The following is a 24884-nucleotide window of genomic DNA, read 5'->3' as shown; positions in this document are numbered from 1 at the left end:
GTTAAAATAAAACAGAGTCTTGTGAGTAACATGCAATAGTCAGGCCAACACAGCAGATCTGATTTCTAGATTAATAAAGTACAAACAGAAGATTTTAGGATTCAAACAAGTACATTAAAAAGTGTTTAATTCTCCTTGGTTAGTTCAGGGTGCTTCTAGAAATAGTGAATGTACAATTCCCTGATGCCTGTTGTGAATGAACTAGACCTTAATAACTGATAAAATGTCTTTGTTTGTATGTATGCCTTTGGCTGTGTTAGAGAGCCTATTAGGAGACCCGAGATGCTCAAGTAGATAGAATCACAAACCATCTCCTGCTTCTTGGAGAGTATGGGTACAGGACAGAGTGGGAATAGACAGGTAGGATGGAAAGTGAATTATTGGCATCTGATAGATTTGGGTATACTGATTATGGTATGGGAGGCTGGTAGCGAGTTGGAGTAGTGTGATCCCTGTTTTTACTTAAGCCCTTAGACCTGGATCCTGTCTTTCAAGGAAGGGTTATAACTTGCCCTTCAAAAGGGTGTCATTGTACTAGGGCATGGCATCTTCATTAAGGAAGAGTGTGTGCACAGGCATAGCTGGCTAATGGAGTACACGGCCCGGCTCCATGGGAAAGTCAGGCTGCTTTATCCACAGCAGTTCTTAGGAACATTTCTCTATGACCTTAACCACAGTTTATACTTGTTTATAAAAGAATAAAAAGAACAGAGTAAGAGAGAGAGAGATAAGTGAAGACAAACTCTTTTACTTTTTTTTCTTAGTTGGCAAACATTCCCAAAAGCCTTTTTTTTTTATTCCAACTGATCAGACTGCAAGTGTCTCTTTGATCAGATATTTGTATTGTCCTTATTTTAATTTTTTACTTTATTTTATGCCTGAGTCCAGGACCACAAGGAACACTTAAACAGGAATGGGCTGGGAGGAGGAAGCTAGATAGAACCTAGAGGAAACCCACAGTTTCAGACCAGGGTTCTTGGTAGAGTGACCATATAACTTACCATCTGATCAGGAAAATTTTGAGAATAACAGTGGACACTATTAATAAAGAAGATAATATGTGTGAAATAGGACTGACTTTGGCCATCCTTGATGTGTGGTAATTTGAATGAAGGGATGCGTAGGAAGCTGCTGTTGCTTCAGCCCCAAACTCTTCCCTTTCTAAAGATTTCTGTAAAATAACAAGGGGAGATTGAAAAACAATGATTCAATGCAATCCCTATCAAACAACCACTGGCATTTTTCACAGAACTAGAACAAAAAATTTCACAATTTGTATGGAAACACAAAAGACCCTGAATAGCCAAAGCAATCTTGAGAACGAAAAATGGAGCTGGAGGAATCAGGCTCCCTGACTTCAGACTATACTACAAAGCTATAGTAATCAAGACAGTATGGTACTGGCACAAAAACAGAAATATAGATCAATGGAACAGGATGGAAAGCCCAGAGATAAACCCACGCACATATGGTCACCTTATCTTTGAGAAAGGAGGCAAGAATATACAGTGGAGAAAAGACAGCTTCTTCAATAAGTGGTGCTGGGAAAACTGGACAGCTACATGTAAAAGTATGAAATTAGAACACTCCCTAACACCATACACAAAAATAAACCTAAAATGGATTAAAGACCTAAATGTAAGGTCAGACACTATCAAACTCATAGAGGAAAACATAGCCAGAACACTCTATGACATAAATCACAGCAAGATCCTTTTTGACCCACCTCCTAGAGAAATGGAAATAAAACCAAAAATAAACAAATGGGACCTAATGAAACTTCAAAGCTTTTGCACAGCAAAGGAAACCATAAACAAGACCAAAAGGCAACCCTCAGAATGGGAGAAAATATTTGTAAATGAAGCAACTGACAAAAGATTAATCTCCAAAATTTACAAGCAGCTCATGCAGCTCAATATCAAAAAAACAAACAACCCAATCCAAAAATGGGCAGAAGACCTAAATAGACATTTCTCCAAAGAGGATATACAGTTTGCCAACAAACACGTGAATGAATGCTCAGCATCACTAATCATTAGAGAAATGCAAATCAAAACTACAATGAGATATCATCTCACACCAGTCAGAATGGCCATCATCAAAAAATCTACAAACAATAAATGCTGGAGAGGGTGTGGAGAACCCTCTTGCACTGTTGGTGGGGATGCAAATTGATACAGCCACTATGGAGAACAGTATGGAGGTTCCTTTAAAAACTAAAAATAGAATTACCATACAACCCAGCTATCGCACTACTGGGCATATACCCTGAGAAAACCATAATTCAAAAAGAGTCATGTACCAAAATATTCATTGCATCTCTATTTACAATAACCAGGACATGGAAGCAACCTAAGTGTCCATCAACAGATGAATGGATAAAGAAGATGTGGCTCATATATACAATGGAATATTACTCAGCCATAAAAAGAAACGAAATTGAGTTATTTGTAGTGAGGTGGATGGACCTAGAGTCTGTCATACAGAGTGAAGTAAGTCAAAAAGAGAAAAACAAATACCGTACGCTAACACATATATATGGAATCTAAGGGAAAAAAAAAGGTCATGAAGAACCTAGGGGTAAGATGCGAATAAAGAGACAGACTTACTAGAGAATGGACTTGAGGATATGGGGAGGGGAAAGGGTAAGCTGTGACAAAGTGAGAGAGTGGCATGGTCATATATACACTACCAAACGTAAAATAGATAGCTAGTGGGAAGCAGCCGCATAGCACAGGGAGATCAGCTCGGTGCTTTGTGACCACTTAGAGGGGTGGGATAGGGAAGGTGGGAGGGAGGGAGATGCAAGAGGGAGGATATATGGGGATATATGTATATGTATAACTGATTCACTTTGTTATAAAGCAGAAAGTAGCACACCATTGTAAAGCAGTTATACTCCAATAAAGATGTTAAAAAAAAAGAAAAGAAAAACAATGAGAAAATCAACAGAACCAAAACTTCTTTGAAAACAGCAAAATTGACAAACCTTTAGCTAGTCTGACAAGAAAAAGACAACTCAGATTTCTAAAATATGAAATAAAACGAGGGAAATTAATACTGAGCTTATAGAAATAAAAAGAAGAAAATACTATCATCACCATATACAAAAATTAACACAAAATGGGTCAAGTCCTGGACATAAGAGCTAAAACTAAGAAACTCTTAGAAGAAGACATGGGAGTAAATTTTTATGATCTTAGATTAGACAGTGATTTCTTAGATATGACACAAAAAGCACAAGCAACCTAATTAATTAATGAGATTTTATTCACAGTTAAGAAAGTGAAAAGATAACCTTTGGACTTCCCTGGTGGTCCAGTGGTTAAGACTTCGCCTTCCAATGCAGGTTTGATCCCTGGTCAGGGAGCTAAGATCCCACATGCCTCACAGCCAAAAAACCAAAACATAAAACAGAAGCAATATTGTAACAAATTCAATAAAGATGTAAAAAAAAGACAAGAAAAAACCCACAGAATAGGTGCAAATATTTTCAAATTAGGTATCTGGTAAGGGACTTGTAAAGAATCCTTACGTGTCAATAATAAAAAGGCAGCCAAGTTAAAAATGGGCAAAGGATCTGAGTAGACATTTCTCTAAAGAAGATATACAAATGGCCAATGAGTACATGAAAAAACTATCAATATCATCAGCCATCAGTGCACATCAGCACCACCATGAGATACCACTTTGCACCCACTAGGATGGCTATGATGGTAAAGACAGATAATAACAAGTATTGTTGAAGATGTGGAGAAATTGGAAGCTTCATACACTTGGTGGGAATATAAAATGTTGAAGCTGTTTTGGAAGACAGTCTGGCAGTTCCTCAAAAGATTAAACATAGAGTTTATATAACCCAACAGTTCCACTCCTAGTCATATAACTAAGAGAAATGAAAACATATGTCAACACAGAAACTTGTACCTGAATATTTATATCAGCTTTATTCATAATACCTAAAAAGTAGAAGCAACACAAGTGTCCATCAACTAATGAATGAATAAGTAAAATGTACTATATCCATACAATGGAATATTACTTAGCCATATAAAGGAAAGCAGTATTGACACATACTACAACAGGGATGAACCTTGTAAACATGGTGCAAAGTGAAAGAAACCAGTCACAAAAGACCACACACATATTGCATGATTCCATTTACATGAAATGTTTAGAATAGGAAAATCTGTAGAGACAAAATAGATTAGCGGTTGCCAAGGACTGGTGGGGAGGGAGGAAAGTGAGATTGTGAAGGAAAGTGACTACTAATGGGTATGGGGTTTCTTTTGGGAGTGACAAAAATGTTCTAATACTGATTGTGGTGTTGGTTTCACATCTCTGCACATATACCAAAAAACATTGATTTGTATACTTTACACAGATGAATTATGTGGTATGTGAACTATTATCTCAATAAAGCATATATTTAAAAATTACAAGTGGTGGTTGCCCTGTAGCTGATTTGAACTTTGTGGCCCTCAAATCACAGGCATACACATTCATGACACAACCATCCTGGGCAGCTTTGCTTTTATCTGTTTTACATACTGTGCGTCCATCCTCCCCCACCTGCCCCTGCCCCACTACCCTATTACTCCATAAGATTTTCTTTGAAGAAAGAGTACTGTGGCTAAAAGCAGTTTGAAAATCTCTGGAGACTGAGCTCCAGAACCAATTCCAACTCTAATAAGCCATTATTCTGATGCATTGAACTGAGAATTTGAATTTGGCCTAGATTACCCCATTCTTGCTCCATGTCAACAAAAGGAAAGTTGTGAACAAAGACAGTTTTTTCCCCAACATAGCTGCACACAGGTGTGACTTAGTGGAAACTGTGAAACTCAGCCAGGTCTTCAATTCCCTAGTGTAGTGCTGTATCGCCAAGCTCTGCTTCCTGTTCTTGAATACAATGATTAGCTAAAATAGAGACACCTGGTCCCAGCACCTTGCAAAATGGATTTTTTCTTTCAACATTTCAAAATATATTTATATATTGATGAAGCCTTTCTCTGAGAAGCCATCTGTCTGAAATCTGCAGCAATAAAAAACTTCCCTAGACTTTATATATTCATAATGGTGTCTGTTGCTTCACTCCTCTATTCCTTTCTCCTCCTCCTTCCTTATTTTTTCATTCATTCATTTATTTACAAAGTGTATATTTGTGAAGCATCTACTGTGTGCCCAGCATTAGGTATTTAGCACTGAACAAAATTAACTCGGCCCTATAATTATGGATCTTGCCATCTACTAGGGAGCCGTATATTAACAACAAAAAGTTTTAAACAACAAAAAGTTTTTAAAATTTCAAATTGTAAGGGCTATGAAAGAAAGAAATAAGTTTCTGAGATAGAGATTATGGAGGTTGTGATTTTAAAAGGAACTCTGGAACCATATTGCCAATGTTCAAATCCCAACTTCACCATTTACTAGCTGTGTGATTTTGAGCAAGTTAGTTAAGTTTTCTGGGCCTCAGTTTATCTTAAAATGGAAATAATAATAGTACCTACTTCATAGAGTTCTGAGGATTAAGTGAGTTGATGTAGAAAAGTGCCTAACACATACTAAGTGCACATAGAAACGTGCCTGACACATTCTAAGCATCCAGAAAGTGTTATCTGTGTGTTGGTGGTGTTGCTTTAGAAAATATCAGGTCGTCAGCTAGTTAGGTTATCATCATTGCTATATTAATCACCTTCATCACTGTCATCCACATATACTTATCTCACCACATATACATTCTCTGTGCACAGGATTTACAAAAATGGATGTGGTGTGTTTCTGGACTCAAGAATCCTACAATCTAGTAAAGAGAGCGTAAGGATTATGAGAAAATAGCAATATAAAACAGCATATGCTAAGTACCAGATACGTGATAAAGATAGTATGTCCTACAGGATTGAAGGAGAAAGAGTAGTCATTCTGGGCTCATGAAGGAAAGGGCTTCATAGAAGAAATGGACCCTTAAGAAAGAGGGCATTCCACGCTGGCATGAATGAAGATGTGGAGGTAGGGGGGTGAGTGTGAAGTTCCAGAATGGAGAATTTGAATAGAGCAGTAGTGACGGTGGTTTAGAGAGGAGGTCTCAGAATATTGGTTAAATTATTCAGTATGCAGTGGTCTGCCATGGCCAGATTCTGAGCTGGAGTGATCCAATAAGATTTCTATCACTGGTCTCCTAGGCCCACTACCTCATACGTTATACTTTCCTACCTGCAATCTCTCTGCTCTCCAGTCTCCTACTCCCACTGCACATTTTGATGACATTAATTTTTCTCAAGCATCCTTTTGTCACTTATTTGCTTAGAAAGTTCTTCGTTTTCCATTGTCTACAGCAGTTTCTCAGTTGTTAGTGTGCATAAAATTACTGGGATTTTATTAAAAGTGCAGGTCACCTCTCACCTTCAGGTAGGATACTTCTGGCGTGGGGCCTGAGAAACTGTTAAAACTCTAGGTGATTCTGACTCAGGTGATCAAGTGGCTCTGCTTTGAGGAAGACTGGCATAAAACTAAGAGTCCAGGTTTGTTAACCTGCCACCTAGAATCTTGCTTTATCCAACCTAATTTTTCACTATTCTCATTAATACATCTTCAGTTTGAGCAAAATGGGACATTTCCTTTTCTGTACACTTATCCGTGCCCTGTTTTGTCTTCTGTCCCTTTTTCATTTATGTGGTTCCCTCGGCCTCAGTGTCCTTACTGCCATTTCAACAAGTCTTGCTTCTTTCAGTCTTGGTTCAGATGTGTCCTAACAAGCATCTTTATTAAGTATCTCTAACCTAGAAGGCAGGGTCCAAGTTTAACTGATTTTTATATCTACTCCCCCACGCAGGGACCTAAATGAGCACCTTGCAAATGATTCAGTTCATTTGTTCCTCCCTTAATTTATTCAGTAAATTTTTTTAAAAAAAATTTTATTGGAGTATAGTTGATTTACAGTGTTTTGTTAGTTTCAGGTGTACAGCAAAGTGAATCAGTTATACATATACATATAGCCACTCTGTTTTTTTTTTTTTTTTTTTTTTTTTTTAGTCTTTTCCCATATAGGCCATTCAGAGTATTGAGTAGAGTTCCCTATGCAGGTTCTTATTAGTTATCTATTTTACATATAGTAGTGTGTATATGTCAGTCCCAATCTCCCAATTTATCCCTCTCCCCGCTTATCCCCTGGTTACTATAAGTTTGTTTTCTACATCCTTGACTCTACTTCTGTTTTGTAAATAAGTTCATTTGTACCCTTTTTTTTTTTTAGATTCCACATATAAGCAATATCATATGATATTTGTCTTTCTGTGTCTGACTTCATTCAGTATGACAGTCTCTAGGTCTATCCATGTTTCTGCAAATGGCATTATTTTGTTCTTTTTTATGGCTGAGTAATATTCCATTGTGTGTGTGTGTGTGTGTGTGTGTGTGTGTGTGTGTGTGAGAGAGACATCTTTATTCCTCTGTTGATGGACATTTATTGAGTGCTTACCATGTATCAAGCACTGGTGATAAAGTAGTAAAATAAACACACAAAAAGTCTCTGTTTTCATGGACCTTATATTCTAGTGGGACAAATGTTCTTAAGTATATATTGAAAGTGTTTTGTTATCTGTCAGGGCTATGTGGAATACTTTAGGAAAGGGAGAGACCAGTGCAAGAAACTAATTAAGGAAGTCTAGTAATTAGCCAGTGTAGAATGGGAAGGGTCAGTGAAAATAGAAAATACAAAGGACACAGCAAGGGTAATTAATGAAATGAAGGAATGGCCAGCAGTATTTGGTGGGGCCAGGAAGGAGTACTCAATATTTGAGCCTCTTGAGAAGGAACAAATAAATAAAAAGTTAAGGTATAGAGGTGATATTTTTGGGGAAAAGGTGTTTTTAAATGTTATGGTGATCTTTCAGGTGTGTGATATTAATAATGGGATATCTGAGTTGAAATGCTCAGTGGCAACTACAAATATAGGGGTCTTGTAAGAGCCCAGTCCTCTCTCCTTTTCCCCTTCTGCAACTCAACTCACAATATACTTTCAATCCCAGCTGTTCCAGGGCGAAAATCCTCCCAAGAAATATTCTATGTCTCATTCATTTGATTTTCTGAGGATGTGATATGACTCCATGCATTGGCCCCATTTCCCTTTTCTCAAAGTATTTGTCTAGAATGAGACCTAAGCCCAACTCCAAAAAACCATCTCTAATGATAGCCCTTCCTTGAATGGCTCTTAGCTGATTAGGTATTTGGCTTGCTGGAGGAACTAGGAAGACATCGTAATTGAACCAGAGAGTCTTTTAAAATGGGGTATGGTGGTGTGTCATCATCTCCCTATGTGACAATCACTGTGGTCATTTATGATTCTTGGGAAAACAGGCTAAGGTTGGAAAGGCAGATGTTAAATCATTGTTAAATCATAACACAGAGATTGATTGGGAAGCTGCCTGCAGAGCCTGGAAAATCATCTTTCTGAATTCTTGTAGTTGATCCAGCCAAAAAACTCAAATCATTTTAGACTCCTGCCTTTCTCTCATAATACCCAACATCCAGTTCGTCAGCAAATACGGGTTGTGAGTGTGTGTGCGTGTTATCATATAAAATTTTATTACCTGACTTCCCCACTAGAATGTAAACTCCATGAAGGTAAGGACTTTGTTTCTGCTATATCCCCAGCCAGTGCCTAGAGCATAGTAGTTGTTCAATAAGAATTTGTTAAGTGAATGAATAATGTGAAATAAAATTGTTATTCCACATCTTGCTCAGTAATTTTGACATTGGCTCGTGTTTAAGAAACTCAAGAAATATTTTATCCCAATAAAATTATTATAGCTAAAGTCTAAACATTAACCATACTTGAGTGAATAATGTTACCTTAAAAATACTGTTGACCCTTGAACAATGCAGGGGTTAATCTGTATATAACTTACAGTCAGCCCACTGTATTCGAGGTTCCTTTGCATCTGTGGGTTCAACAAACTACAGCCTACATAGTACTGTGGTATTTACTACTGAAAAATATTCTCATATAGGAGGACCCGCGCAGTTTAAACTTGTTCAAGTGTTAACTATAAAATTTTTTTTAAAAAAATAGAAACTTTATTCCTTAACAGGTTTAGAGAGATGTAAGTTCTTCCTAGACTTTGTTACTACTTTAATGTTTGTAGAAATGATGCTTGATATTTGGGAGTAGTAATGTACATTTTCCTTCTAACTTTTAAACTTTTATTCAAGCAGTCCCACATGACTGGGAATATCCTTAAGCTGTAGGTTGGATTACCTTCATTAATGTACAGAAAGTTTCTTTCTTAGAACTGCAAGAATTACTTGGGATATATCAGCATATGAAAATTTACGAATGTTGTAGGGCTAGCTGACCAGAGCTAAAGTTAGGAATACTTAACCTGATTTAGAGAATACTTCAAATTTCTAAGGATTGAAGGGAGAGGTTAATATGATCAAAGCAGTTTGTGTGGAAGGCCATTTTGACCTAGTGATGATTTTTATGGAGTAGCAGAGAAGAACAAAGTTGTTCTAATAGAAAAGAAGAAATGGCTGCAGGGCATAAGCAAATGTTTCTCTCAACATCTTGACTATTTTGCATTTCAAGTCTGTTGCATCATTAAGGTATTGATAACATATGACACACAGAATCAATATATAGCTTTAGTTCAATTTGGATTTAATCTGCCATCATGAAGTTAAAGGGGAGCCAATAAAAGTTTGTAAATGACCCTGTATTCTATAATGTCTTGATGTACTTCAATAAAATCAGATACAGTGTAGAGAATACTGATATTCAGGTTCACTTTGAAGAAAATCTACAGTTAACTGAACCAGGTTTGTTTAGATTTAGTAAATAGAATATATAACAATGAAAATCATCTTAATATTTTTGTTAACTATATTCTGTTTGACAATGAAAATCAGCTACTGGTTAAAGTTAATTATGGATATACTTAAACCATTTTCATTATTTTTCAACTTGTATTGAATATTAGGGGAAATTTTTTAACGCATGCTTTTGCTTCATTTCCATAAACTCTGCATAGTTTCTTTAAAAGAGCATATGTGATTTGAGGGATAAAATAATCAAGGATTCGTACAGTTTTTTATCGATAGAAATTTCTCCAAGTTCAACTCTAGTTTTCTTATCAGAAAAATCAGGTTCATAATTGCAAGGCAAAGGCCAACTGGAATAGTTAATAAGCATATTCTACTTCTGCAGTGCTGCAGAAACTAAATGCAAACTTTTCTGTGACTCTTACAGAGAATGCATAGGCTGGGTAAACTTTCATCTGCTTCAGGGTCAGGGCTGATTCAATCTTACTGCAAGTTTATGAGAGTGGCTGATGTGATACAGTTGTTTCTAGTAAAATCAGGCTAGCTCTAAGGAGCCAATCTAAGTCAGTCTGTAAGTAAAATTCTATGAGAAACAGACTCCAACTCAGACACAATTGTAAACCCTGATATAATGAGGACTTGCAGCTGATTTAATCCTATTGAAAATCTTTAAGCAGCCATGGGACAAAATGGTTTCCACATTGACATCAGTGGAATGAACCTTGGATTTCATCAGTATGAAGAGTTGTTACCTTGTACACATAGGAGCCACTTTTTAAGAATTAACATCATGGCCATTTCAAAGCAGGTTGTTGTTTCTAAGATGTACAGGCATCTACTTTGATTAAGGTCCGAGTTCCCAGAATGTGTCAATATTTATTTTTTAAAAACTGAATTCATTCTAAAAAGCAAACAAGTCAGACTTAAACTACGGAGTTAGTATAAATCAGTTAGACCTAGTCTCCTTGAACAAAAATGGCCAACCTATTCCAATTTTATATGTGAGAGACGTAGAGAAAGAGAGAGAGAGAATCAGAACTGTTTCTGAGTTAAGACTTTGTATGTGAAGTCTTGCCTGGAACTAATTTTTTTTTTCATGAATTTAAAAGCCCCTGAAAATAAGCTTATGCTGTGAAATCATATATGTTTGAAAGGACAGACAGGTACAAAAGTCTTCAGGGTCAGCTCTGCTGATAAAATCTCAATAAGTAGGATTTGAATTTGTATGGATAGGTTGGTGTATATACTTATTTTTTTTTTTTGGTTGTTTGGTTTATCATATTGAAACAGACATTGATAAAGATCTAGGTATTATAGTCAGTTTAGCACTAGAATTGGTCCCTTTTCATAATTTACAACTTAAATTAAGACAATAGACCGAATACAACTACAGTAAAACACAACCTTGCCTGAACTATCTCCATGCTTCTTTTATTGCAGTTAGCACTGGTCTTGAAATGTGAATATTTCAACTGATACTTAACAGGCAGTAGTGGCCTCATACTGTAACTTCAAAGAGCCGGAAAAGTAACTTCATGAAAGGGAAAACTTGAAACTATAGTACTCTTTACCATTCTATCTGTTAAGCAGTGATGGGTATCATTAGTTCTGCTCTTTTGCATAATTACTGCAGTATTGTGAAAACTTTCTGCCATCCAACTGGGAACAATTATATCATGTGGGCTCTTGTATAACATTTGACTCAGAGAAATAAAATATAAAAAGCCCTTGTTTTCTAGCACTCTGTAGTACCCAAGTACATACAGTGCTTGTTCAAGTTTGTTTTTTAAGTAAAAAATAGCATGGATTGGTAACACTGAAGGAGGCATTTCGTATCAAAGTCAATTTATTCTTTATAATGTTTTTTTAATTTAATGTGCTTAGATAAATTTTATCTAGCACATCACTGAGTTGCAGTGGTAGTTTGTCTATAAAATGATAAAAGTTCATGAAGTGTAATGCTGACATCACTGAAAAGTTGAGACTTAAAAATACACTTTTATTGTTCACTTGACTAAATTAAGCAAGGTGAAATGAAGTATCTCTGATTGGTACAACAATTTGCTATTTATCTAAAGCTTCCAGTGTAGACTATCTCTGTGTTAAAGGCATACAACAACCTTTCCCAGGAGCACCACCGTACCCTATCCCCCAAACCAAACTTTTTAAAGATACAGCTAGAAGAGTATATTTGAAAATATTTAGGCAACGAGGCACATAATTTTTTTAAGTTTTTAAAAATTCTCCCTTGTAATTCCAGTATGTAAAACCATTAAAACACTGTAACCAACTTTTTTTTATATTTGATTTTGTAAGATAGCATGTTTACTTTTTTGAATATATGACTACATTTTAGCAAGAGCAGCAAAATTAGAATAAATGTCACAGTGATATACAGATGTGATTGTCACTTTGATTTTGTGGTTTCACACTTGACTTTATCATAATTTGTAAGATGTGAAAAGTGAGCTCATGACTGGCAAAAGATATTTTGATCAAGGTTAAAGTGTAACTGCTGCTGTTATATAACCATAATTTTGATGAGAAGGTGGGAAAATATGTGGATATATTTATGTCTGGTGTATAAAGATTCCTTAAAAATACAGATTAAAAGAAATAATGTGAATTAAAATATTGGAATAGGTGCTGAATTGCCATTTTTGTCAGCCATCAAAGCAAAAATTATATGTTTTAGTCTTTGTTAATTCTCGGGGTTGGTTTGCACATACTTTAAATTTTTTAATATCCATTTACTTGCAACATATTTATTAATATGGCTAACTTTTGAATGTGCTCGTAAAAATGTTGATATGGCCAAACAAGAAGTTTCAATCAATCAAGCTTATCTTTCTCCACTCCAGAGTTCTACTGCAGAACATCTAATTAATGTCATTTGAAATTATTTTAATGCATTCTTTGGTATTGTCACATAAAGTGTGATTTTAGCCACTACTCCTGAGATACTATGGCTCTTACCAGACTCCAAGGTGAGCTAGTAAACTTACCTATCTCAGTACATAAAAGGAGGAATTAGCTTCCCTAGCTACTAGTCCAGCTTTCAGCACCCTTTCCGTGGTGGCTATCTGTACCACATATAGCTGTGAAAGGATGGGGAAATGCGCTGAAATGATCTAAGAAGTAAACTATCAACTTGACATGTTTTCCTAGCTATTGAAAACCTTCTCATATTGAAACCCATTGATAGTGAAACTGTAGAATTCCTGTGATTTAAGTACCATCTGGTTGTGCTCAAGGCTTTAAAGCTGTTATCTCTGCATAAAATTTCAGAGTCCTATATTTTTTTCTTCACCAAACTATCCATTTTTAAGCCACAAATATTTTTCCAGCTTTTTCAGATTTTATCTGAAAGTATATTTTAACAGTATTTAAATAGTTCTTAAACAATAACAATTTATCTTGATAGATGGCATGCTGTGTTTTTTCATTTTATTTTAATTAGCCATTGTGGAACCAAATTCCCTTTTGTTTTAGTCTTTTGAATATTGTTTAATTATAGTTATCATGCCAGATATCTTAAAGGTTATTTTACCAATACAGTTTCATTTAACATAACCCATATGGAATCAATAGCCCAGTTTCCTAAAGTGAATGCTTGGAAAATCTTACATTCATATGTTAAGAGTACACATCCTTTCCTCATTAGTTGGAAAGTACAGGGATTTTGGCACAGGTTCTGTGTGGAAGCATTGTGCAGCTTTTATATGGATTTTGTTTTTAGCCTTTGATGACACTGTTTAGAATAGGAAGTATCTAATAAGTAAAGCATTTTGTCTCAAGTGCTGCCAGTGTGTTTAATATATGCCTGGAGGTCTGAAACATTATCTTCTTCGCTGCAGTAATATGCATTTAATTCTCTGAAAGCAGAAGGTCGAACTTTTAAAAGGGACGCAAAGTACATTTTCAAACAGAATAATTCAAAACATATGGAAGAGGGGACCAGAGTAATGTACAGTTGGTTTTTATGGTTTAATCATGATCATGTTAATGCACACCAGTAGCTAATTAAAGAAAACTTTTATTGTTCATTTTAAATGAGTTAGGTAAAGAGTGGGAGAGCTGATGTAATAGCACTGCTCAGAGATACATGTTTCTGCTGCATTCACTAACAGCAAGCAGATATTGCTATTTTTGACAACTTAAATTATTAGTCCCCTTGGACAATAATAAAGGAAAAGTTATTTTCAGAGTTACTACACTGTGAACTTTTCTTTTTCCACAAAGGAATAGTAAATTGATGCCCAAGTTTAGGGCTTAGCACACATAATTAGTTATAAAACCTTCTTGATAGGCCAGATTCTCTTCAATATAATAGATAAATCTGCAGTGGACTGGTGACAAGCCAATGGATTTTTAAATATGTCTCAAAATCACCAGATTATTTATTTCAGTTCTACAAATAGTGCAGAAACTTAGAAAACTGGAGGAAGTCTTGACTTTTAACCGATTTTTAAGAATTTAGTTGTCTAATACTGGGAAAGTTGTACTCCCTCCCCCCCCCCCCCCCCACAATAAGAGAGTCTTTCATCTCTGGGTCATTGGTTCAAATTCCATTCTGCTCAGTAGTGAGTAGAACTAGTTACCATCTGACTTCTGTTCAGTAACCCATGTGACCCAAGCTGATAGCTGCCGTCCTGCCCCTGCTGGTTATTTATATCGCAAGATCGTGCTCCTTGACATTCACTAGAGTCTAATGTGACAATCTCAACAGGTAATAGGGCTGGACACTGCATTTCTTTATCTTTACCTACAGGTGGTTTGTTTTTGTCATGTTAACACTGATGGGGAACACTTTAAAGAAAGAGAGGCTAGATTTTTAAATACAAATTTGTAAATCAGAAAAAGACAATGTAATGCTCTGTGCATAGAAGGTATAGTCTGATATAGTTAATTGCGGTTGCCTTTCCTGATTGAGAGAATAAAGATAGTTGAGTTCCTGATTTGAGTTTCTTGTGCAACTCAACCTAAAGGATTTTTTTAGTTATGCTGTACACAGATATTTGGTTTGTAATGCTTCAAAATTTGGGCAGTAAATCCTAGATTACTTATGTACTTGATTTTATTATCTTTTCACATATTATTTGAGAATTCCTAGCTGGTAGTGGAGTTGGAGGTATATTTGAAATTTTTATAATAGATAACTAAAACCTTTCCAATTAAATTGTCCTTTTGATAATTGCCTTATTTTTATTTTACTGAATTTAAAAATTAAATACATTCATTTGCTTGGCCAGCACACAGTTATTGAGCTTTACTATGTGACAGGCAATGTGGTGTGTGCTACGAGTACTGATGGCATTCTCTCCTACCCGTAGTCTGACCTTGGGATTAATCTCTTTAAGCCTCAGTTTCCTCAGGTGTAAAATGGGGATAACAGTATCCCCTTTAAAGGGTTGTAGCACTTAGTAAAGAAAATGTATGTAATGTGCTAACAATGTTTGGCAAATAATAAACATACTCAGTGTTATCTTATTTTTTATCTTCAATTGCTCACAGTCTCTGAGACAGACCAGTGTTTGAAAAGTGCTATAATAACATTAGTTTGTTACAAAAGCATAGAAGCTGAAAAGACTAACACCATCTGGAAAGGTTGAGAAAGTCTTCACAAAGAAGATGACTTCTTTTTTTAACTTACCCTTTACTGAGTGCCTACTACGTGTGGTCAAATACATTAACACATTTAATGATGCAACAACTTTGTGGGTTGAGTATTAATGTCCCCAGTGTGAGGATGAGCATCTAGCAGAGACAAGGATTTCTTCAAGTGTGATCAGCGCAAAACGTGGAGGATGCAGATAAGGAAAGAGCTCATGAATATGTCTAGACAGACCTTAAAGAGTACAGTATACACATATATTTACATATTAACAATTATGTATTTCTAGTCTGCAGAGCAATTTTTTTCATTTAATATTGTATCAGAAACTAACATCTCATCAAACATTTATGGATCCTCTCTTCAGTGTGCTAGGCACTGCACTATTCCTTGGTGATAGACAGAAGCAAAATGATGTGGCCCAATCCATCCAGCAGTCCTTCACCTGGTAGAAGAGACAAACACACAGCAGCTGCCCATTATCAGGCATTTACTATATGCCAGGCAGTGTGCTGACCTCTTTAGGTACATTAGCTCATTGACTCCTCGTACTAACCCCTTGAGGTCGGATTTATTATCCCCATTTTACAGATGAGATTATGTAGTCTTAGAGTGGATTGTAATTTGTCCCGTAATGTACAATTAGCAGGTGTCACACTTGACCCTACTTCTCTCTGACTCCAAAGCCTTTAGATTGTTTTAATACTATCTGATACTGCCACCACAGAACATTTTAGTAGAAAATAATAAATTCTAAAATAGAAGTCTGAGTTAACTATTAGGATCACCAAGCAGGAAAAGAGTTGAAAGCAAAACTCTCAGACAGGTGTCATTGTTCTGAGTCTTCATGGATAGCTAAATGTTTGCCAGCTACATCGAGCTCAGTAGGGGGCTCCAGGAAGGGAAAGAGCATGGTATACCTAGAATGGTTTAAAAGAACGTGGTGTCTTCAGAGAACGGGGATTAGCTGTTTTTGTTTCAAATACCTGAGGCTGGATTTTTCTAACAACAATGTGCCTTCCTGAACAACTTTAAAATAAATTAACAAAAACTATTATTTGAAAAATGTTAATGACTATAACATCATTGTCTTGAATTATTTAACTGCCTTTTAACATTTTCACAAGCAACTTATAATAATTTGTAGCATGTGGAAAAATGATACTATATTTACCAAATTAAGGAACAGCCTAAAAAATGAGAAGCAATACCCAGTACTTTGGGAATATTTTTCCACTGCTGATCGTAATATAGTTTAGTGCACCCTTTATGGAAAGGTGCTGGCAATATTTGACAACCTTAAACTTCTTCATACCATTTACCTAGTAATCCCACTTCTGGGATCCTCTTAAGAAAATCTTATTGGATGTTTGTCATAGATGTTTGTTGGCAAAAGTTGAATACCTGAAACTCCAATTATATGGGAATAGTTGAACAAATTATTCCTAACGTTAAATGATATATTACGCAGCTTTTTAAAATGGCATTTATGAAGAGTACATTAGCATGTAAAAAAATTGGGTTGCAGGGACTTCCCTTGTGGCCCAGTGGTTAAGAATCCGCCTGCAAATGCAGGGGACACAGGTTTGATCCCTGGCCCAGGAAGATCCCACATGCCACGGAGCAGCTAAGCCCGTGCGCCACAACTACTGAGCCTGAGCTCTAGAGCCCGTGAGCCACAACTACTGAGCCCGTGTGCTTGGAGCCCGTGCTCTGCAACAAGAGAAGCCACCACAATGAGAAATCCATGCACCGCAACGAAGAGTAGCCCCTGCTCGCCCCAACTAGAGAAAGCCCGCATGCAGCAATGAAGACCCAACGCAGAGAAAAAAAAAAAAAAGGGTTTCAAATTTGTCTCTACAGTATTATTATAACCATGAAGGGGTGGGGTGGGAGGGAACCTACGCACAGGTAGGAAAAAAGACGAAAGGAAATACACTGAAAGATTGCCATTGGCTATGTTTGGTAATAAAATGGGGGTTGGGAGGGTTTTGTTTTTCTCTCAGACTTTCCATGATTTCTTTAATGAATCTGAATCACTTCAGTGAAAAATCAAGTGAAATATCTAGGTCTCAAATAGTGTATCACAAACTAATGGTTGGGAGACTAAAAAAGGGAACCAAAGAATCAGACTGGAGGTCTTGCTGTTGTGCTGCCAAAGTAGTCATAACTGCTGCTACCACCAAGTTGTTCTTTGTTCTCTATGTAGGCAATTGGTGGAAAATTTTGAGAAATCATGGATACATTCAGTGCACAAAGGGAAAATCCACCTTCAAGGGTTTTAATTACTTACATTTTGCTTGATCACTTACACTTACCCTTGTTTCAAGTCCTGTTGTAGTAAAGGAAAATAAACATCGTTTTGAATGGCACACATTTAGTTTTCTTTGTCCTTCATAATTTAGAACTACTGACTTTTCCCTCTTTTACTATCCAAAATCCTATAAATCAGTTTTATAATGACAGGTAAACAATATAAACTACTCCTGCGTAAAATATAATTTCAACCAATGGTAATCATGATTTGGAAACAGTTTATTATACTACTTGGAAGATCACGGTAAAGAATACTAACTAATGTAACTCTTTAAAAGGCAAAGAAAGTAAAGTCTGACACGAAAAGGTACATTTTATTTATTTATTTATTTTTCTTTTGGCTTGTGGGGATCTTAGTTCCCCGACCAGGGATTGAATCCGCACCCTCTGCAGTGAAAGCGCAGCGCCCTAACCACTGGACCGGCAGGGAATTCCTCTGAAAAATATATTTTAATGATAGAAATGCACATTTGATGTTTATCCTAAGTATTGTCTTGGCATTTTAACATGAATAATTTTTTTGAAAGAGCGCCTAGTTTCTTTCTATGATTACTCTCAGTTATACTAGACCCATTTTTAACATGCTTCTATAACATTTATATAGTAACACTTGGAATATAACTAGCTTAAAATATTTTATTATTTTTCCTTACAGATCTCTAAGCAAGAACAGAAAAAAATGGATACATATGATGGAACCATGGCTGATACCTCATCTCGGTACAGTGGTGCTCAGGATAGTGGAATTGGCAGTGACAGTGTTAAAATCAGAATCGTACAAATAGAGCAGCACAGTGGTACCAGTCAGCATCGCATTGCCCGTCCCTCACGCCAGTCATCAATTGTAAAAAACCTAAATTTTATTCCTTTTGACATATTCATTACTGCAAGTAGAATCTCACTAATGACCTATTCCTGTATGGCCTTGCCCAAATCAAAATCGCAAGAACAAAAGGATAATGAAAAAACAGGCAAGAGTTCATTAAATCTCCCAGAAGTTGATTCAGACGTCGCTAAGCCCAGCCAGGCATGTATTTCCATGGTCACAGCAGAAGATCTCTTAAGCAGCAACATATCTTTTCCTTCAGGGAAAAAAATAGGGGTCCTCTCTCTGGAAAGTCTGCATGCATCCACAAGGTCATCTGCTAGACAAGCGCTTGGCATAACTATCGTTCGGCAACCTGGACGAAGAGGAACTGGTGACCTGCAGCTAGAACCTTTTTTGTACTTTATTGTGTCCCAGCCTTCTTTGCTTCTGAGTTGTCACCACAGAAAGCAGCGAGTGGAAATATCCATTTTCGATGCTGTGCTTAAAGGGGTGGCCTCTGATTACAAATGTACAGGTAAGAGCCTTCAAATTTACTGGGGTGCTAATCACTACTACTACATACTAACTTTTAGTCCCAAACATTGAATATTGATCAAGCAGAAAACAGCCGGCAGACCAGACAAGACTTCTTTTCTCTACAGAATATGTAAAGTTCATGTCCCACAGCTGAATCATGTTTAAGTAAATGTTTGAAATGTAACAGGGTTTTTAGCCTTAGTGTTCTTACTGTGCCTCTGAATTTTTTTTCAGGAACTGAATGAAACAGGGGCTCTTTCTGGGCTATTGAAATGCTTAACAATTTCCAGTGATTAGGAAGCAAAGTGTTTTTTTCATATTAATAGCCCATAGGTATGCTTTCCATGTCAATGCAGCTGTTCAGGTAAAAACAGAAAAACCTTAGAAAATGAAGTTTATTGTTTTGGTATTCTTTTGCCCTAATCATCTTGCTGTAACAGCATAATATTAAGTGTATTTGAGAAGGTTTATTAGTAAAGTAAGATGACCTAAAGATTTTATACATCTGGGCTTCCCTGGTGGCGCAGTTGTTAAGAATCCGCCTGCCAATGCAGGGGACACGGGTTCGATCCCTGGTCCGGGAAGATCCCACATGCCGCAGAGCACCTAAGCCCGTGCGCCACAACTACTGAGCCTGCGCTCTAGAGCCCGTGAGCCACAACTACTGAAGCCCACGCGCCTAGGGCCTGTGGTCTGTGACAAGAGAAGCCGCCGCAATGAAAGCCCGCACACAGCAACAAAGACCCAAGGCAGCCATAAATAAATAAATAAAAAATTTTAAAATGCTACTTCCTTTTAAAAAAAAAGATTTTATACATCTACAACAAGTGCATTTATTAGTGGTGTTGGCCAGCTGGCTCTCCTTGCCCCATCCAAACCTTCCTTATAACCTGAGAGTGTCATATATTATAATAATTATATTGAACTTCTGAAGCTTGTTGCCTGTTGAGACTAAGAAAGTGATCAGGGGTTCAGATTTAATACCTATGGGCTCTTAAGTAACAAGAGCTAATGAAAACAGGGCCAAAGAAGATACAGAGACCTTTTCCCTGAGTTAATGTAGAATTAGAGATTAGGCGGGAAAGACTACCCGAGAAGGTAGCTGGATCGTCTTAAGATCCAGTATTGGAAGAGGGCCCTAGCAAGCTCGGGTATAATTCAGGCATTTTATTGTTCTCAGGTGGTCCCGTGTAGCAGATGGACGCCAGCAGTGAGGTATCTGGAGAATTTGTCCAATCTGGAAGTCAGGCTGGTTCATTCTTGGCATTAAGGAGAATCATTTTACACAGCAGGCTCCTGGAGAGTAGATAGCAGGTGTGAGGGTCAGGATTCAGCCCAAGGATGTAGGTTCAAAGGAGCCCTTGGCTCTTGCAGAGGTATAGTTCAAGTCCTCTACTTTAGAAGGTGGTAAACTGGCCAGTTGCTAAGGAGGAAAATCGTAGCGTTACCTCCTAGGCTGCCTGCTGGCCCTCTCTCCATTGATGTGCTGGTGCTGGCTCATACTGGCTCAAAAGAGCTGATTGTTAAATTTTTAGGAACTTTGAAAGACCGTTGTTAAACCACTGGTAGTTTAAATCGCCATAGTGAGAATATTTACACCACAGATACTGGCAAATGCTGTCAATCAGCTGTCCTGCTCTGAGAGCCAGATGTTCAACATTTACCAGCCACCACTGCCTCCCTTCTTCAAACATGTTCTCATTTACTGAGTGCCTGTAATATAATGGGTACTTCAGGTCACTGGAGATGGGAGAAGTGCTGAAGTAGTTGATGTTATATGATTCAAGGACTCATGCCTGTAGACCTGATACCTGTTTGGGTGTCTGCTTAGCATTGGCAAAAAGTAGGTGTAGGATTGGGAGAATAAAAGTTAATTCCAAGCCCCTCCTTAAGTGCTTTCAGCTGCAGTTGCTTTATGGGTGGGTGGCTTTAGCAGCTTCTACTAAAAGATACTAAGTTCAGCAAAGTTCAGGGCTCATAGCAAAGGTGTACATTTGAATTGTAACTGGTTCCTAGGTTGAAATAATAAAGCATTTTTTGTTTAAAAAAACATCCTTGTGCATAGACCAATGTGGAACCCAATTTCAGTAGATGAAGTTTAGGATGAAGGTTATGGGCCAGATTGAGTATAGGGGATTTACCTGTGGGAGGAAAAAGTCTTACATACCTCCTAAGGAGCATCCTTTGCATAATATTCTTGTGGATGCCTTTCCTTACACAAAAAGCATCTTCTTGGACATTTATACTATGCTAATAGAGTCATCAGTATAAGTTAGCATGTTTCTTAAAAATGAATTTAGTGATTTGGAGAAATTTGTCTGAAAACAAGTAGTTAAAATACAATGGCTAAAAAACAAAAAGTACAACTAGCAATTATTGAGTATTCAGTCTGTGCCAGGCATTGTACTAACTGCTTTAAATGCATTATCTCACTTAATCCTCATAACAACTCTGTGGGAAATATGTTCCCATCTTACATAAAAAGAAACTAAAGTTTGGAGAAGTAACTTGTCCAAGATTACAGACTTAGCAATAGACAGAGCTAAAATACAAAACCAAGATTTTTTGGACTTCTGAGTCTCTCACCCTGTATGGCTCCATGGAATGGACAGAAAGATGTGAATTGCAGTTGTCAGTGAACCTCCATTGTCCCTCTCCAGACCATGCAAACGGTTCGCTTTCTTTGTTTTAACTGGTGACTTTGCATATATGTGTCCATGATGTGACTACACAGTACAGCCTCTCTTGGTAAATGACAAACCTGAGTTGAAATTCTAACTCTGTCACTTAGGAGACGTGTACCTACCTATCTATGTCATAGGGCGATTATGAAATCGAAAAGAGATAATTAATGAAAGTACTTAGCATTGAGTCTAGCAAGTAGTAGGCCCTCATAAATGTTTGCTGCTACTGCTTTAGTTATTAATATCAATATATAGTAGAAAGATTACTAAATTAGGAAGCAGAAAGCCTGGGATTTAATTGTTCCTGTTAATTAGCAGAGTGATCTTAGCCCGGCAGTTCACTTCTTTGGGTTTCTGTTTCCTTATGTGTAAAATGTGATGATTATAAAAGATACCAACCAGGCTCATTCCAGATCTAAAGTTTTATCATTCTGTAATTTGGAATTCATCTCCCCATACTTACCTTTCTAAAAATATTTAAACTAGCTTTGGCCTCAGGAAGTTGACATCTGTAAGCCACTACCCTATCAGATTACAATTTATTTTGACTTGTTTTAAAGATGCAAGTTTTCTTTTGATATTCTAGTGGAACACTAATTAGTTTATCCAGTACTTAAATACATAAATTTTATTAAATATTCATGAAGTTATTTTTCAAAAACTGATTTGAGGAATTTCTATTTTAAATTGGTCCACTTGAATGAACTATCAAAGTTCCATTACCAATTTAGTCGTCCAGAAACGCTTCATGTAGCACTTTTAATCCTGAAGAAAGCAGTGTTCCATGTCCAGGATTCTTTTGAAGCTTTGAAATAGTAACCATGTGGGTAAGAAAAAAGAGAAAAATATGAATAACCGTAACACTAACATTCATGGGGAAGAGAAGGAGTAAAGTGGAAGTGGCCAGTTGCATTTCTGGATTCTGAAGTGAAGGGACTATTGGCAATGTCTTAATTGGAGGGACAAAAAGGGGTATCACCAGGCAGCTAACTTTCTAAGAAAGGTCAAGGAAAGGTTAAAGGCATCACAAGTTTAAAATGAAAGAAGAAACATGTTATGTCTTTCTGTAGTGTTCATACTTTCTCTCTTGATTCTAAAATTAATCCTTTTTTGTAAGGTAACTCAAGTGGCAGCCAACCAGTAGCAGTTTTAGCATATATGTGCAGTTCAGTGATCACCCAATTTCAGCATTTCAGATGTGACCAGAGGTTGTTTTGGAGATAATGGATTTTCTTTTTTAAGAGGACAGAAACATTTGATTGTAAAAAAACTTTTAGCACAACAGCGTGTAATTGTTTACTGTTTTATGTGAAAGTCAAATTATTATATATGCTAATGTTACTTTGTATGGAAATCATATGGAACAAAAAGTAAACAAAGAATTTTGTGTCACTCCGTCAAAACACTTATCATGTTCAGAAGATAATTTTCAAAAAAATCATAATTCTTATATAAATACAAAATGAACATGTCAAAGATTTTACTTAACTCATTAATTAATGAGGGAACCAATAAGAATGTTACAAAATAATTCATACACAGGAGACCTCTAAGGCCCTGGTCATCTCAGAGGTTTTGATTCTCTAATTCATTAGGATCATAAAAATGGTAAAAGCCATTTGATCACTGACTTCATTCATTGTTTAAGCTTGGCTCTGGGTAATTCTAAAAAGATGGAAGTACTTTTCACATTAAATTATGAAGATGTGATTTTTATTTGACATATTCAAGAGATTGCAGTGAAGACCCTGAAAGCAAATACTAAAAATCCTTTGAGCATTGTTGGAATATAGTGTTATAGCTCGAGGTAACTATTTTAAATTAATCAGCATGGTTTTTAAAATCACACCCCCGCCTTTTAGACAATCAACTTGACATTATTTTAGTATGAACTTATGATCCCTAGTGTGCCTTCATTTCTACACTCAGGCAATCTTTGGGAATAGTCATTCATTTTTTCTATTTGAACACTGGCTATTTATCAGACATATTCAAGATGCTGAGGAACCAGTAATAAGACCCAGTTTCAGCCTTCAGGCATCTCTCATCATTTAGTAATTATACTTATTATAGCTAATGATGAACGTTTAACAGGATATGGATCTTCATGACATGGAGAGCTTGTGAAACGCTTGAAGTTAAGTAGAGTTAAGTAAGAACTGTAAGTTCGACTTCCGGAGAAACAATTTAGAAAAGCTTAGTATCATTTGTATGGGATGGTTTAAGGAAAACTGCTAGGATTTTGAGGAATGATATAGGACTACTCTTCATTTTATTTTTTTAGTAGTAATAGATTTTTCCCTAGCTGCAATTCAGAATAATTTTTAGTATTCTGTTTATCTATTTGCTTTTTGGCTGTGTGTCTTTGTAATGTATTTTAGTGGTTGCTCTGACGTTTCCAATATATAGGCTTAATCTTTCACAGTCAGTCTAGTTAGTGGTAATATTTTAACACTCCAAGAAAATGTAAAAGTCTTACAATCATAAAGGTCTCTTTACCCTTCCCCAATATATATTACATCTACACATACTGAAAATCCTACCAGATAAGATTTTGACATTTGTTTCAATAATCTTACATATTTTAAAGAACTAAAGAGGAAAAAACTAGTACGTTTTATATTTCTCCCAGGAATTTACCATATCCAGAGCTCCTCCTTCATTCCTAAAGTTCCGGGTTTTCCTGTGGTATGTTTTCCTTCAGCATTAAGAACTTCTTTAGCATTTCTTTTAGAGCAGGTCTGTAGCAACAAATTCTCTTAGTTTTCCATTATCTGGGAGTATTATTTTCTCTGTCTCTCATTCCTGAACGATATTTTTGCTGGATATAGAATTCTAGGTTGACATTTCTTTCAGCACTTCAGTGATATTGTTCCATTCTCTTCTATCCTCTGTGGTTTGTGATGAGAAATTCATGGTAATTCCAATCCTTGTTTCCATATATGTAATGTGTTGTTTTCCTCTAGTTGCTTTCAAGATTTTTTTCTTTATCTTTGGTTTCCTGAGATTTATTATATGATGTGTCTGGCTTGATTTCTTTAAATTTATCCTGTTGGAGGTTCTCTGAGTTTCTTGACTCTGTAAATATTTTTTTAACTAAATTTAG

The 24884-nt window shown here is 36.4% G+C and overlaps 1 protein-coding gene across 12 annotated transcripts in view; it reads left to right on the top strand.

Annotated features, from left to right (window-relative positions):
- The window catches only part of VPS13B (vacuolar protein sorting 13 homolog B), a 795728-nt gene that overhangs the window by 535962 nt on the left and 234882 nt on the right, over positions 1 to 24884 (top strand). For all 12 annotated transcript variants that reach the window (XM_079901966.1, XM_079901971.1, XM_079901960.1 and 9 more), the window contains one exon: positions 18405 to 19092. In XM_079901966.1, the coding sequence (XP_079758092.1) occupies positions 18405 to 19092 (688 nt within the window). The remainder of the gene's footprint in view (positions 1 to 18404; positions 19093 to 24884) is intronic.

Source organism: Stenella coeruleoalba (assembly GCF_951394435.1).
Source record: "Stenella coeruleoalba genome assembly, chromosome: 17".
NCBI lineage: Eukaryota > Metazoa > Chordata > Mammalia > Artiodactyla > Delphinidae > Stenella > Stenella coeruleoalba.
This window is presented reverse-complemented; position numbering and strand designations above follow the sequence as displayed.